Source organism: Pungitius pungitius, chromosome 3, assembly GCF_949316345.1.
Source record: "Pungitius pungitius chromosome 3, fPunPun2.1, whole genome shotgun sequence".
NCBI classification, from domain to species: domain Eukaryota; kingdom Metazoa; phylum Chordata; class Actinopteri; order Perciformes; family Gasterosteidae; genus Pungitius; species Pungitius pungitius.
The window spans coordinates 27,722,035-27,738,191 of NC_084902.1; the positions used below are offsets into that span (position 1 = coordinate 27,722,035).

The window sequence follows — 16,157 nt, forward strand, 5'->3', positions numbered from 1 at the left end:
ATGCGATCGCGGTTACCTTCAGCTCTCCGGTGGCCACCTTGAAAACCAGCTCCACCACCGAGCCGACGGCGAGCCGAGCGGCGCTGGAGGAGTGGACCTCGTTCCAGATGGTGTCGCTGTCCACCTGCGGACACCACGGGCACACCTCAGCGAAAAGAACGCACACACACACACACACACACAGACACACACACCACGGGGGAGCCAAACGCGGCCTCCCTAAAGCTCTCACAGGGAATTCAAATGTCTCCACATGGTCACTGGCAGGCTGTTTAATCATTTCAAAGATGTGACTGTAATTATTAACAGGTAAGTTTGTTACTTACCCCCAACCCTCCACATGGTAGACGTACGAACATGGGGGTGACTGAACCTGGGGAACACACGCGACAGTAAGTGACTGGATATTAACATTTGTGTGTGTGTGTGTGTGTGTGACCTTACAATCCAGTTTCTGTCGAAGAGGGTTGGTCCCGTACAGCAGGACGTGGGCTTCAGAGTGAACCGTCTGCAGCTCCTCCAGAGAAGCCTTCCTCCCACGGATACACTACACACACACACACACACACACACACAGAGGGAAACAACTGTGGTACGGAGTCCGCTCCTTGTGTGAGGTTTGCTCTTGTTCTCTTGTAACGTACCTCACACTGCGCTCTGAGTCCCGTCTCCTGCAGCCGAGACCAGATGCTCTGGATGCGTCCCGCGTGCTCCGGGTGGCTGTTGGTGTTCCCGCACATGCACTGGTGCTTCTGCATGAGCGAGTCGTACACCAGGCCTGAGGAGGCGCACACAGAGGGAAACACACACTTGTTGACGGTGAAACTATTCATCCATTAGTAAAAAAAAAGCACAGAATTTCATATTGCAGTCAATTATTTGTCATTTCCTGATTTCAGCTTCTCAACGGTGACTATCACTGAGTATCACTTATGTGTTTCTGGTTTGCTTGAATCATAATAATATGATACGTTAATTGAACATCAATAATTCCAGATACAGAGGTCACTTCAAGTTAGACAGCCATTTGTTTTAATAAGATTTTAACGCAGCGGACGACTCCTCCCGTCTCTCTCAGTGTGTATGAAGCTTTCCTACACGTCGTACTACTCATCCTAAATGTAGTGACACACTCAGACGTTGCTGGTAGAAGATTCATTCATCAACCGAGACTTGTTCTGGGAGCAATAAAAAGCCTTGAGATTGTTGGTTTTGGCTCCTCCACTGTGACCAGATGGAGGAAAGCTCGATGGAGAAAAAGTTCAAAGAAAGGTGACGCCAAACCTGTGGTGAAGCGGGGTTTGGCGGAAGGATCGGGGGTCGGGACGCTGATGGGGAAGGAGGAGGCTGAGGCCGGAGACGATTGGGCCCTGGACAGGGGTCGGTGTGCCGGGAAGGAGAGGGACAGGCCGGCTGCCTCCATGGAGGCCTGATAGTTCCTCAGCTGATGAATCCGCTGCTGCTCCAACAACAGCGCCTGCTGCTCACACACACACACACACACACACACACACACACACACACACACACACACACACGGGGGAACATGAACAAAGAAGGTTAATTCTACATTCGTAGCGAGCTTCAATGTTTTCCACCGTGCAAATGCAACTTATGGCCAAAAGATGGCGCCAAAACAGAAAGCTGCAGCTTTGTTTTTTCTTTTTTCCTCTCATCACAGAGACGTCTTAGGACAAAGGGGGGGGGGGGGGGTTTCACGTCTCAAGGACTTTCCTCGTCAACAGCCACAATACATCAGCGTTGAGCAGGATCTATTACCTGGACCTTCAAATTCATTAGTCTCATGATGCTTTCACGTCTCACTTTGAACTCGTCATCCTCTACCTGTCTGAAGAGCAGCTCCTGCTCCGCCTGCCTCTCCCTGTGCTGCTGCAGCGCCTCCTCCTGCAGCTCCTGCGGGTCGGGGGGCTCCTGCTTGATGGTGACCCCTGACGGCAGAGCTCCTCCGTCCTGGTGCTCCCTCAGCTCCTCCTCCGTCTCCTCCGGGTGGCTCTGGTGCTGGCGGCCCACGGGCGACTCGCCGGGCTTGGTCATCATCTGCGGGCAACAGGCAGGAAGAGAATGGAGAGTCTGAAGCTGTGATTGGAACAGCGAGATGTGACAAATGTCCTCTCGGAGGCGCGAGGCGGCGTCCGGAGGAGCGGGCGCACTCCCCTCTGAATCAGAGGCCTGGCAAATCACCCCTTTGTCCGGAAGTACTGTCCGCTTAACAGGCTCGATTCGGACTACTCACTCAGATCGGCGGCTTGCTCTTTTCAAACGCGTCCGCTCTAATTGGATGTGAGCGGCCCCTCCCCGCCGTCCGTGCTGGGGGGCAAAATGTGTTCGGCCCGGCAGAGACATTCCTCGCTCCCTGCTGCGCGGCTTTTCAGCGACTCGCTCCGGGGGCCTGCTGTTAACCGCGCAGCGATTCACTCGCCTATTCATTCAAGTTCTCTGACAGGGGCCATTCAAGAACATCCTGTGTGTGTGTGTGTGTGTGCGTGTTTATGAAGGGATACAGAGTGCAGCAAGAAAGACATGTATTTTTAAGAGTGCGCTCCAGCTACAGGTGTCTGCGTGTGTGTGTGTGTGTGTGTGTGTGTCTGCGTGTGTGTGTGTGTGTGTGTGTGTGCGCGCTCTGGAGAGAGCTGGTGCAGCACTGACGTCAAAGCATTCTTTGCCCCCCCCCCCCCAGTCTCCCCGATACTGTTCTTGCATTATCTTCCCCTCCTCCCTTCCTCCATTTTCCCAGAAACCCCCCCTCTGTCAGATCAGGCCTTACAGATTGTGTTTGTTAACAACCCTGGAGCAGATACGACCTTTTTGACCTGAACCGCATCGTGTTACATGTTACATACATATGTGGAGACTGAAACCACATATGTTACTTTGCCTGTTAGTCTGTGTGTGTGTTCAGTCTTTATCAAACTCATGTTTTGTACATTGTTGAATGAGAATAAATATGAGGCCATGGAATGATTCTCATAATAACTTGATAAATGATCAGAAGTCCCATCAATGACTTACTGTATCTCCCTGCACTCACTGACTCAGTTGTACACCGATTACTCACAATAATTCCCTCTTTAAAGGAGGAGATTTTCATTGTTGTACTCACAAAAGTCACAGAATCAAACCCTGGGTTGGTGTGCCCGCCGGCTGCTTCAGAGCCGTTTCTGTCTTTCTGTGCTGTGCTGCTCTGGAGAGCGTCGGAGCATATGGAGTGGGCGAGAGCAAAGCGGGGGAGGCGGAGGCGGAGGAGAGGAAATCCCTTGTTTCATCCACCCACCTCTCCCCCCCCAGCGAGCGCTCTGCAGCAGTAGGTGCCGCCGCTTAAAGGCAAAGGCTTCCGCTCTGTTGCCATGGCAGCACGCCGGCTACTACCGCGAGAACGTGGATGCAAACCAACCCGTCCGCCCGGCGAGCGCTGACACCACGGAGGCAAAAGCAAGCGCCCCCCCCAAATGAAACCGCACCTTGTTGAGGTGGAGCTGCTGCTGCTGGAACTGCTGCTTGTGCTTCTCCAGGAACTGCTGGTGCTGCTGCTGCACCACCAGCTGCTGCAGGGCCAGGGCCTGGGCGTGAGCCTGCGCGGCGCTCCCCTGGGGCAGCGGCGCCGACTGGGTCCGCCCCAGGGGCCGGTGCTGCCGCTGCAGCTTGGCCATGGACCCCGCCGGCGACATGGACAGGCCGCTCACACCTTGGGACATGAAGACAGGAAGACTTTTTACAGGGAGGTCGAGCTGGGGACCACAAAGAAAAAAGGAACACACACAATGACCGTTTGTGCATCGCTTACTGTTGGGTTCTTGGAGAGAACCGTGTCTGTTTCTAACTGTGCTGTTATTGGCGTCGGACCTGAGAGTAATCAGCAGATGTATTTGTGCAGCATAAATAAAAAGCACCATCTGTGCAGCCATGACTTCCTCTATGGGGATCACAGCAGAAAAGGGAACAGATTATTTAATTAACAGTGCATCATCCGGAGGAGGAAAGTCATAAAAAACAACACTGAGTTGAGCCCGGGAAATGATCTGAAAGAATATCCGAGGAGGTGACTCAACGCGCAGAGTGTTTTCAAATTGTCTCTGAATGAGGCTCTTCTGAAGCCTTTCTTCCCCCGAGCGTCAGAAGGGAAGTACAAGCCGACACAAAGCGCGGCTGCATTTGTGCGTCTCTTCTCTTTTTTTTTTTTTAACGCACCATTCCGTCTCCGTGTGGGCGTGCACACGTCCTTCGTTTGTGAGCGCGGATGCGTCTGTGTGTGCGTCATCGCCCATTCACTGCCAGCACCCCCCCCCCGCCGAAACTAGCTGCAAAGTGTTTGTCAATGAATGGGCTGATGGGAAAGGTCATCACGATGCAACCCATGTCACACTCTCATAGCGTACGTGCACACAATGAAAGGAGCTCATTAGTGTGAGCTGGTGAGTGGTCGCCTGTCCTCCTACCTGTCACCAGGGGGCTCTGTGCCGGGCTCTGCTCCATGAGCACCATGTGCTGGAGCAGCGGACTGTGGGCGCCGTGCCCGCCCGTTCCCGCTCCGGACTCGGCCAGGTACGGGGTCAAGTGGCCGCCGGAGAGGAAGGGAGGGCTGAGGGAGAGGGCCGGCTGCAGACCTCCATCCTGCTGCGCCGAGGTCACCTGGGGAGGAGGGCGAGAGAGCACAGGCGGTCACAGAGAGCGCCGGCGCGTTCCCCCAGGACGAAGACAGTCGGCGGGGGGGGGGTCCCCGTCCCTTACGTTTGACGCGGCGGTGGACGTGGCCGTGGCGGGCAGCCCCAGGGTGATGTTGGGTAAGGACGGCGACGTGTAGAGGGACAGCTGGTTCACGGAGCCCCGCTCGCCGCCGCACAGCCTCTGGGCCAGAGACGCCTGGGAAGAACGTTCAAATGACTCGTCAGTGCTGGAAGAGAGAGGCGCTGCACGGGAAAGAGCAGCACTGCCCGAGCGCCCTTAATGGCTGCCGCAAATAGCATCGGGGGGGGCAGCGCCATCGCCTGAGCATCCCTCGCTCACAGCCTCCGTGCACGCCACAGGCTGCTGGGGTTAAATGCTCCTGTAGCCGTGACATTTAAAGGTTTGAATGAAGGTGAAACCTAGACTGCACTAGACTGTAGTGTGTGTGTGTGTGTGTGTGTGCGTGCGTTACCTCCGTGTTGTTGGACACCGACACGCTGATGCCGTTCTCACTGGGGATGTTGTTGGAGCTGTTATTCGGGGAACTCGGGCCCGAGCCGGGGGCGCTGCTGCACGCAGAGTCTGAGACGCACACAGGCAGAGGCGTCAAATACAGTCACAAGCCGCCTGAAACATCTTTATTTATTTATTTTATTTCTAACGCTGCGCGCCGCTCACCCGCCATGTCCAGCGAGCGCTTCTTGGCGGAGGTGATGGGGCTGTCCCGGCGCCGCAGCAGCGGACTGCTCCTCCGCTCGCTCACCTTCTGCTTGAGCCGGGAGCGCAGCTTCAGGTTGGGCTCCGAGGCTGAGGGACCAGAGCGGCACGTTAGGCGCCGCACATTCACACACACACAACCACACATTCATTCATTCATTCATTCGCCTCTGCTGCCGCCATCAGAAGGGTGGGAGAGCTCGGCGCGCCTCCTGTAAATGCTTTCTGAACACGCCAAATTCTGATCCATCCCCCCACCGGCTCAGCGGCTAAAAAGCAATTAGCTCCAATTTGGGAGCCGTGTCAGGTTGCCTGAGGGCTTTTTGGTCTTTTGTGGACGCTGTCACAGAGGAGGGACCGGCTTGTCACCCCGGCTCCTGCCACGCAGGCTGACGCCCAATCAGCAGCCTCGGAAAAATCTCCCTTATCCAATTTTTTATCGCGAAAGCGGTGAAGTGCCAGCCGTGATTATGACGTAGTGAGAAAAGGCTTCTTCGCCTGCGGCAAACGTCCTTTTCGGGAAGCAGTCATTAAAAGTAAATGGCAAAAAAAGAAAGAAAGATGCCATTCAGATTGTCCAAACCATTCAAAATATGAAGCAGGGTGTCTTACCTTTTTAGTCCTAATTAGGTTTGTCAGTTTTTGACACCGTGAAGAGTAATTTTCTTTTTTGCTTCCTTCTTCAGCAGAATGAAAAGTATGAAATCGTGTATCGAGGTTACAAGATGCATTCAATTATTTCCATTTTGGTGGGTTAATTAACTAAATCATTCTAATTGGAAATCATAACTATCACGTAGCTTCAGCGTGACCGTATTGTTGTTTTTCTGTCACGCAGCGTAAAAGGCCGCGTTACAGGCCGTAGTGAAGCATGAGCACATACAATGGCTGATGATCTCAATGCATAGACCGGCCATTGTCACCCTCCCGCTGACGGGCCTCTAGGCCATTGGGCGAAGGCTCAGGGCGAGCTGCGCGCCGCCATCTGAAGAGCGCCTGTGTGCCATTTGGTCCATGTGAAGGACTGGCTGCCCCAGATCGGCAGCAAAACAAAACCTTGTGTTTGCTCGTCAGTGAAAAGACAAGGATCCCCCCCGTTGCTCCGCTTCCATCAAAGGGTGCAGTCAGCTTGAGGGCCGCCAACTTTCCCACCCATGAGTGTGTGAGAACCTGACGCCCTCTCACCCCCGGGATGCTCACAGCGGTTCATTCCCCCCAAGCAGCGCTTGGTATAAACACATTTATACCATCCCACTTGGCCACCAGGGCGGCGACGTTTGAGAGCGTGCATTTCTCATTGTGGCGCGGTCGAAAGCGAGAGAGAGGAGGGCGCACAGAAGAGCGCTGTTGCCGCCTCCCCCCCCCCTGAGTGCCAGGGCTCTACTTCGTGGCCAGGCGGCGATATAAAAGGGCCTCTAACCTCTCCGGAGCTGGCATTACCATAAGTAAACGCCGCAAAGCACGTCATCGCTGTGGGCAAATATCAGGGTGGCACAGGTTCTCTCCCCCGGAACACAATCCTCGGCCTTATAGAAATCAGGGGACCTGCTGGCACTCTGGGGACCTCGCCATTTTCCGAACACCCCCCCCCCTCCCCCTCCTCCTCCTCTTTCCCTACATAAAGCGAGTTCTTTGGGAGTAAAAAGAAGCAAATCGATCTTTCTGATTATCCCGGTTCCCCCTCTTAAGCCCTTACTTACTCCCCCGTTCTCTCTTCTCCCCCCCTTCGTCTCTCCCTTTCCTCGGGTGGAATGTCTCAACTGTGGGTGGCTTCTGCAGCCCGAAGGCTCAGTCAACAGGACCGCGCTAAGTGAATAATTGCACTGTAAGACGACCGCCGCATCACGGCTACACAACCGCACACCCCGACCGTGCTCCACACACACACACACACCTGACAAAAATAAATAAAAAACACACCGCAAACAGCTGCTTTCACTCTGCAGAGGCTGCTGTGAAATCTTTGCTGAATGTGGAAAATACAGCAAATAGTTAAAAAGCATATGAATAGGTGTAAAGAAATAGATGTATTCTCAGACCTTAACTTTCACTAAAATGCTCAAGGATTTCCAGTTGTAGCCGTAATCCATTTATATGCAGAACACAAGGATAAATAAAGGATTGTGTGTTAAAATCCACAAGTACAATAACTTTTTTTTAGCATAAACCCAATGGAAGCTTTTCAGTTTTTACTATATTTTTACCCCAAAATGTTCTATCACCATTTAATTATTGGACGTCTCTGATTTGACATCAACGAGTAAACAGAACACAGCTCTGATGTGGCTACTGTGTGTGCACCATCAGCATAACAGCATGCAGTTACCCAAAGTAGAAGCATGCAAATTAAAAACAATAAAGGGCCAAGACTCGAGCCCTGGGGTACCCCAAAAGCATTAGCTGCACGCTGACAGGAGATGCCCTCAACTGACGCCGCCCTCGTCAGACACAGATAAGGTTTATTCTGCCATCATCAGAGTCAAGACTCTCACCTGAACCACCTGCACTTCAGCTCTCTCAAAGGGAGACCCTGACAGCCTAATGAGGACGTGATTAATGGCGGCGGGCTCTGATACCATCTGAATTCGTCTTCACAGCAGCGACTGGACGCTGTGTGTGTGCGATAAGCAGACGGCTCTGCAGTGTGTGAGCGCGCTTGTGCACGTTTGTGTGCGCATGCTACGTACCGGTCTTCCGCAGCGGGAAGTCGTCCCGGGGGTTGTAGACACCGAGCACGGGGTGGTTGTAGGTGGACACGCCGGTCTGCGGTGGCGAGCTCTGGTCCAGAGAGCTGTGCTGGGTTTTGCTACAGAACAAAAAACACAAAAAACAGAAGAAAAAAACAACATTAATAAAAAAAAAAGGTGTCGCCGAGTTCACAGAACCGTGCGAAACAATCAGACCGCCATCTGTCCGCTCGCTGCCTACAGAATAAGGTGGCGCTGTAGGCCGAGTAGAGCCGAGTCGGCCTCGGACCTCGGAGTGCACGTTATCGACTGCACAGACGTCTCTACCGAAATAAGTGAGGGGGCCGAGGAGTGCAACGAGGGGGGGGGGAGAGACAGGCGGATGTAGAAAGAGAAAGTTGGGATCATTTGAGCTGCTGAAAGTCGCAGCTGGTGGGCATTTCATCGGGTCACAGATTACGTAACCTCGTTTGCTCATGTATTAGCATTTTTTGCTTTAGTGATTTTACTGTGCCAAATAAAATACAAAATTATTAAGAAAATCATGTCTGGTGCTCCATTACGATGTTAAAATATTCTATTGTTGTGTCGGGTGATCTTGGAAAGTAACACAGTACATTAATAGCACATTATATCGCCCACACTTAAATTAAACAGTGATTTGAAAGAACGTGAAGAAAAAAATGTATCTTTCATAATCAACTACGCCGATCTCTCGTTGGTTTGCTGCCGTTTGCCGTTCGTTACTCAGAACCTTTTTTGTATTACAAGTTTATTGAAGTACACACAAGTGATATCTAATTCCGGTTCATACATAGAATTGGTTACGTAACCATGTCCCGAAGTGACTGAGACCATGAGAGCGACGCCCAGAGCAAACAAAAGAGGAAACAGCGAGTCCACGCACCTGCAGAGGGCTCCACAGAAGCCACAATAACCACTCAAGGCCGAGCGCCTGTCAACAGCTTCCAATATCCTGCTTGTGTGTGTGTGTGTGTGTGTGTGTGTGTGTGTGCGTGCGTGCGTGCGTGTGAGCCGCCGTTTCATAACTCGTACAGTCGGGGCAGGGACGGGAAGAGGAGAGGCTCGCTGACAGATTGAGACACGACCCGATGCATGATTCAGCCGCAGTGAGAGAGACAAACACCACCCGAAGTGCCATGTGTTCCTCACCGGTACCAGTAGGGGGCGTCGTTGTGGAGGCCGCCCTGGTTGAGGCTGCGTTGGGCCAGGGCCTTCTTCTTGTTCAGGACAAACTCCTGGAGCCGCATCTTCACCTCGGTGCTCGCCACGGCGCCTGCGGGGGAAAAAAAGGGTCGGTGCCGGTGTGCGAAGAAGACAGTCAGTAGTAGTAGGCTCACGTCTCAGACCCAGGGATTCTTAAATCAGCATACTAAGCCGTTGGAATGCATGACATGCTTATTCACGTCATACTTGGTGTGAATAGTGAGAGCATTGTGACAGAGGTATGAAGAATCTTAAAGAATGCTGAGCACAATGTCAGCTGACAAAAGGAACACCCTTTTTTTTTTCTTAATGATTCAGTCAAACACCCCAAATAACTTCCGGGGTTTGGCTTCTCAAGTGTGAGAAAACTGGATTTTTCTGAAATGCTGGTCAGAAAAAAAAAAAAAAAAAAAAACTTTTAACAACGCACCAATCAGCGGATGACCTGATGAAGGTCAGCCCGGCCCCATCCCATAATGACCTCATACATAGCCGTCGAGTGGGATACATTTCTGCCACAAACAGAGCCTGTTTTCTGGGTAACTTTAGTGCAAAGATTCGGACAAAAGGGGGAGCAACTTGTTGCCAGTGATGTCTGCAGCAGCATCCTCATTGTCAGCATATCGCTGTGCAATGGCGGGCGTGTGTGCTACTTACTCTCCTGGCCCCTCTCCTTGTTCTTCAACAGCAGCAGCTTCTGCTCCCTCTGCTGTTTCTCCAGCTCCTGCTCCAGACGGTGGTTCTCCATCTTCCTCTGGTGCTCCAGCAGCTCCTGCTGGTGCTTCAGTGCCAGGAGCTCTTGTTGTTGCTGCGGGAAGAAACACCAGAGAATGAATGTCTCCGAACCTCCGGCGATGCGCTCAAACTTTTTGTCGCAAACTCTGCACAACAGGAGACACTTCGGCCGCAAGATACGATCCCTTCATGGAGATGACTTCTGGTTTTCTAATCTAAATGTAGTTCGTTCATGACTTTCTCCTCTTTAAACGCCAATTCAAATTCCACTCCCGATAAGTTGCCATCTGAGATAATTAAGGCTGACAGCTGTTTGAGGCAATGAAATGAAATCTGTTGCAAATCTATAAAAACCTCGGGCCTCGAGCGTGAGCCTTTAAATAAACAAAAACAATTTAACTGTGGACCAGACACAAAATCCAATCTGCTCACTTCCTCGTCACTCCAGCAGAAACAGAGGAGAGCATCGGCTAATCAATCTCAGGCCTTTAAACTGACTGAATTCGTCCCGTAAAAAAGGTCACAATACAAATCTGCATCAAAGCCTGAATGTGTTCAGACGCCCGTCTCTGTGTCCCTGGAGTGTCCTCGAATGAGCCATTGTGCGTCTATTAAATGCTGCTAATGCAAAACCAAAGCTGCTTTCTCCGCCGCGATCCATTTCTTTGACTCAAGGCGCTGAATCAACAGTCCCAATTATTCTGTAATGCCTCTGCAATATACAATAAAGGGGCATCTGTCTGCACGCGCTAACGTCGACGGGCCGAGTCACATGTAGAGAGACCGGAGGCTGCAGGGGACGAGTGAGAAAAAGCACATCGCCGTCTAGTGCGGAGCCCCCCCCCCCCGTTTTGTTTTTGTTGTCTTTTTCGATCGACGTTGGGGGATTGAGGGGCGTTCAAAGTAACCTCCGCCGCCCACACGCACACACACACAAAACCCCTGTGGCTCAGCAGACCAGAGGAGTACACACGGATGACTAACACTGCAAAGAGCTTCATGATAGCTCTCGCTTCATGAGGCTTCCCTGTCGTCGACACGCGAGAAACGCGCGTGTTTGCACACACTTTAGCGAGGGTGTGTGTGAGTATCTGCGCCGTTTGAGAGGACGTGTATGTTTTAATGCCCCCGTGTGTGTCCACAGGGGCCGTGAATGGGGCCGATTGAGGCCCGGGCCCCCGTGCTGCGGCCGCGTGCGTCAGCGGCCCGCCGCCCCACCGCGGGCGGGAAGGGCCTTCGGACAGCGTGGCCAAAAGGCTGTGGATACCGCAGGCCAATAAATGTGCCTGAAGCATCCGCGGAGGGATTCGTCATTAGGTAGAGAGGGTGAAATTAAGGACGGTCGAGGAAGAGAGGGGAAGTGGAAATGGAGACATGAGGAAGAGCAGGCAGGGAAGGAAACAGGGAAAATACGTAAATCAATTGGAGAGGAAGAGAGGAAAAGAGACAAGAAAGAATCCAGAAAAACAGTAAGGAAGAGAGAAGGGAGGGGATGGAAAAGGAAGGACAGGAAGTAGGGCAGTAAGAAAAAAAAATATTGAAGGTAGAGAAAGAAAGGAAGTAGGAGAAAGTTGAAAGGAACAGGAAAGGAAAGGAAGGAAGCAAAGAAACAAGTCAGTACGGATGGAAAAGAAGAAAGAATGAAAACAGCGAGAAAAGAAATAAAAGAAGTAAAACACACGGCATTCTAATCGTCCTGCGGTGTCATATTTCTACACAGCGTCAAAGCCTCTCGGGGGTTCCCGGGGGTCCCCCCCCCCCGATGGCCCCGTTGTGACGGAGCGTCGCCGCGTGGGCGTGCTGATCTACATCCGCTCTGGATTTCCAGGTCACCGACGGGAAGTCCCACCTTGTCGTGAAAAGCGACTGCCGCCACCCCCCCTGCCTGCTCCCCCCCCCCCGGCCGCGTACATTCAAAGAGACGTGTCACACGGCACCACGTTCACACGCCGCCTCCTCCTCCTCGCTCTCTGGCTTCGTCTAGTGACGATTGAAATGGGTCCACTCGCTCCTTCGTGCTAATTTAATCACACGTGTCGTCGGCTGCTGTTGGTCTCCAGCGCCAGCGATGGATGCTGCCATTTTCCTTAGAAATAAAAGGTCAAATGATGTCACCACTGAGCCTCGGAGGAGGCGTGCGGCGATAGAAAGGAAAGACCCGTGCAGGAGGTACCTTGATGTGCTCTTGCAGCTGCACCTCGTGCTGCCGGGACAGCTGCTCGTGCTGCCGCTGGAACTCGGCGATGAGGATCTGCCGCTGGATCTGCTGCTTCTGCTTCAGGGTCAGCAGCTCCTGCTGCAGCTGCTGCTCGCGCACGGCCCCGCCCGCCTGGCACGCGCCCCCCACCAGCCCCGGCGACTGCTGACCGGTCGGGGAGGGTGAGGACACCTGCTGCTGCTGCTGCTGCTGCTGGTGGTGCTGATGGTGGTGGTGGTGGTGCTGATGGTGCTGGTCCACACGCAGGTCCATGGGGATGGCGGCTGGAGGGAGACGCAGGGGAAGCGCCGAGTTGATGTCCACTGCGAAGGGGAGAGGGAGACGGACAGAGGGTGATCGAACCGTCTCCTATTTTTGAGTGACGGCACAGTGTTTTCTCTAAAAGCCCACCCTGACCTCTGACCTCTCCGACCAGAGAGACGACGACATGATCTTCTTATGGGAGTAAATACAGCATCAGTAGCAACGAAAGGGGAAAAACACGCGGATTCGACTCAGGCCGACAAGGAGGCCATTGACAGCCGCCCACCAATCGCTGCACAGGAAGCCCTCCAATCACGCGGCTTCCTCGCAACTAACCACGAACAAATAGGAGTCGATTGGCTGATTATTTACTTACCTGTTTGCAGAGAGCGCGGCGAGAGCCAGAGATACTTGCCTGGAATCTTGTGCTAATACAGAGGCAAACACGCACTTAATGGCTTATAAAAAGCACACATGAAGGGACACACACACACACTTGCAGCGAGTCGCACTTGAACTCAATCGCGACGAGGCGGACCGAAGTAGACTTTTTATTGACATCTGTTCTCATCCTACATGAGACGGAACCTGCTCGCTGCGGAGAAACTGTAAAACTCCAGCACCCCCCCAACCCACACCCACCCCCCCACGCTGCGGTCATGTGGGGGATGACAACAACATGTGAGCCAGCAGTCTCCGTTTTAACCCGCGGGATGTGAGGTTTGACATCCCCCCCTCCTCATAAGATACCTTCCTGCACTCCCCCCCCCCTCCCCCTCCCATGCTTCAGAGCACAGCTCATTAGGACAGACTCCCACGGCCCGGGAATTGCCCCCTCATCCCATGACGTAGTTCGGACGGTCGGACCTGAAATGATGATCCAAATGACAGAAAACGCCCCTTTTTTGTGCCTGAGTCACTCTGCAGCCCGAGAGAAGCCCGCCAAGGAGTCAATCTAGGGGGGTGGGGGGGGGGGGGGCTGCGCATTGAGGCGAACGAGCACCGGGACCAGCCGGATGGACAAGAGGAAGCCCCAACGTTTAACGGCCGAGTGGAAGGAGAAAGGAAGGAACGACAGAAGGAAAGAGAGGGAGGGAGGAAGGGGGGGTGACAGAAAGCTGCACTTGTCAGAGGTTTCCAATCTTGGCTCATTCACATCCATAACTCATACACGCTGTCCCCGTACAAAATGTTCCTCTTCGGGCATCGGGTCCACGGCACAACAAAAAAACAGCCTCGAACAAACGCTGCTCATGCGGCGCCGCTTAATTGCTCGCCACACAAAAAGAGGGAGTTGCAGAAAGGAACGGGCCGTTAACACGTACCCATCAGTGCTCCACTCCTCCTCCTCCTCCTCCTCTCTGCAGCCTCCTCTCTCGTCCTTATCGCTGCACCTCCTTCAGTGGGTTGCAGCGAATGACAGCTCTCCCTTCAGCTCATCTGACTTCTCCTCTCGCTCTTCGCCTCCGTCACTATTTGCTCCTCGTCCGTCCGCTCTCCCGTTAAACCCGATGGGCGTCTCTCTCTCTCTCTCTCTCTCCCCTTCTTCCTCTTCCGCCTCCTCCTCCTCCTCCTCCTCCTACCCCCCGCACCCTCCCGTTTCTCGCTTGCCGAGTGGTGACATCACAGGGCAGTCTGAGGCATGCAGCCTGTTTATTCTGCAGCCCTCTGCTTTTCCAGGAACCAACGTCTCAAAGACACACACAGGCAGAGACACACGCACACACACACACACGCACGCACACACACCCACACCCACACACACGGCAGCACTGTCTCTTTCCCAGCTTCTAAGGGAACGGAAAATCCTTCACGCCGGTTGAAGCGCATCAAACATCTCCTGCGCCCTTCTCCTAGGAGGCATCCAGTTACGCTGCACGTATCCTTTGCCCTGCCCCCCCCTCTCCAAACCCCCCAATAATAACCATGTGGTTTTAATACACAGTGCTCAAATTCCTGGCCTGCAGTTTGCCATCATTTTCCCAAACAAATAAAACCACAAGATGGAGGATCATAAAAAAAGATTAGGGTATTAGTGCTGGCTAATCGTTTGTTATTGTTTTTTAACACTTTAATGTTGCTGCTTCAGTCCTGTCTCATTATTGTTTGAATGCTTTTAATCATTCGCATTCTTGATATCTTTTTTTATTGTTTTAGCTGATTAATGTTCATCAGTTTCTTTTCTGTCCTCTAACGTTTTATTTATGTTATCTAATTTTATGCGTAAAAATAAAATGAAAAACCAACCTTTCTAAGACAAACTTCATGTTTACTTGCAGCTGCAAATATAAAAAAGAAAACTAAAGAGAGAATAACAGATAAATTAATTTTTTCAACTATCTCTTGACCAAACAATTGATAAAGTAATCAAGAATATAATTCCGAAATGAGTCAATGAGTCAAAAAAACAAAACAAGGGACGAAAAGCAAAGTTCACTCAACCAGCCGAGCTCAGAGCTCACCTGGAGCGACACCTGCTTGAGAGGAACTTTGTCTCCGTCTGTCTCTGCTGTCCCGCTCTCTCTTTCCCCCCCCCCCCTTCCTTCGGCTGAACCTTTACCCCTTGAACTCGCTCACAGCGGCTTCGTCCCCCCCCAGCAGATCACGGTCCTTCTGGATGGTCCTCCGGTGGCTATTTTTACCAAACAATGCAGAGGCCCGGGCGTCACACTGAGGCGAGCTGTGGAGCTCCTCTTTTTTCCTTTTTCCCAAAGAGACGACAATGAAAGAGCACATGCGCCACACAGGGTTTCACAGTGAATTTAGCAGCAGGCCCGGATGAGACGCAACAAGTAGCCCATCTGTTGATGGGGGGGGGGGGGGGGGGGAGAGCTGCGGACGGCTCACTGATCCGGTACTGCGCTACTTTCTCCCGCCGACCCTCCCGCTCCGTGCAAACTCTCGGAGACGACGATCCCGCTGTGGAGGCCGGAGCTCTTGAGCTGGACAGGTTGGGGAGAGGAGGGCGGAGGGTGTGACAGAGAGGGGGGGGGGGGGCGGGGGGGAGACGCGCAGAGGTGCGGCGAGTCTCCTTCTGCCGAGGAGGCAAGCTGCGACTCGCCCGCAGGGCCTCGGTGACGTCGGGGCCGGGGCGGGGCGGTCGGCGTTGCCGTAGCGTGGTGGGGGGGCGGGGCCTGGGGGGGGGAGGAGGAGGCGGGTGGACGTGCGGGAACACGCCCGAGCCTGTGAGTGTTTGCGCTGAACATGCTTTCGTTTGCACGAGCGATGGCGACCCCTTCAAAAACTAATAGTCAATGCTATCACAGAAACAGAAACAGCTAAAATGGGGCCTGTTTCTATTTTTAAACTTCTCCAGTTACACACCCCCCCCACCACCCTCCCCAACCGTCCCCCCAGCTCTGTATCCAAGACAACAGATTTTGAGAATATCTGATGAAGTCACTCAGTGAATTTCAATATTTCATCAGCCGAGCTGCAGGCGCGTGGAACATAAACCTCCCCCCCCCCCGCCAACAACACGAGGGAGCGTGCAAGGCTCCTGGGGGGGGGGGGGGGGGGGTTGGGGTGAGAGGGAGAGGTGCTTCTGGGTCACTGCGAGGAACAAGTCGTTATTTAGTGGTTCTTCCAAAGCAAGCTGACTGCGACGGCATCACAAACAAACAAACAAACAAACAAACAAAAAAAAG

At 53.0% G+C, this 16,157-nt stretch overlaps 1 protein-coding gene across 3 annotated transcripts in view; it reads right to left on the reverse strand.

The window, feature by feature from the left end:
- LOC119198881 (histone deacetylase 4-like) overlaps positions 1–16,157 on the reverse strand; it is a 32,081-nt gene that overhangs the window by 4,716 nt on the left and 11,208 nt on the right. For 2 of the 3 annotated variants that reach the window (XM_037456579.2, XM_037456493.2), the window contains 15 exons: positions 12,223–12,569; positions 9,972–10,122; positions 9,261–9,384; positions 8,088–8,206; positions 5,362–5,490; positions 5,156–5,265; positions 4,747–4,878; positions 4,455–4,647; positions 3,480–3,703; positions 1,846–2,058; positions 1,285–1,480; positions 645–778; positions 445–547; positions 327–373; positions 17–124 (listed from right to left, as the gene is read on the reverse strand). In XM_037456579.2, coding sequence (XP_037312476.2) covers positions 17–124; positions 327–373; positions 445–547; positions 645–778; positions 1,285–1,480; positions 1,846–2,058; positions 3,480–3,703; positions 4,455–4,647; positions 4,747–4,878; positions 5,156–5,265; positions 5,362–5,490; positions 8,088–8,206; positions 9,261–9,384; positions 9,972–10,122; positions 12,223–12,569 — 2,330 coding nt within the window. Of the gene's footprint in view, positions 1–16; positions 125–326; positions 374–444; positions 548–644; positions 779–1,284; positions 1,481–1,845; positions 2,059–3,479; positions 3,704–4,454; positions 4,648–4,746; positions 4,879–5,155; positions 5,266–5,361; positions 5,491–8,087; positions 8,207–9,260; positions 9,385–9,971; positions 10,123–12,222; positions 12,570–13,835; positions 14,196–16,157 lie in introns of those variants that run through there. The other variant, XM_062561461.1, reaches the window with a different exon arrangement.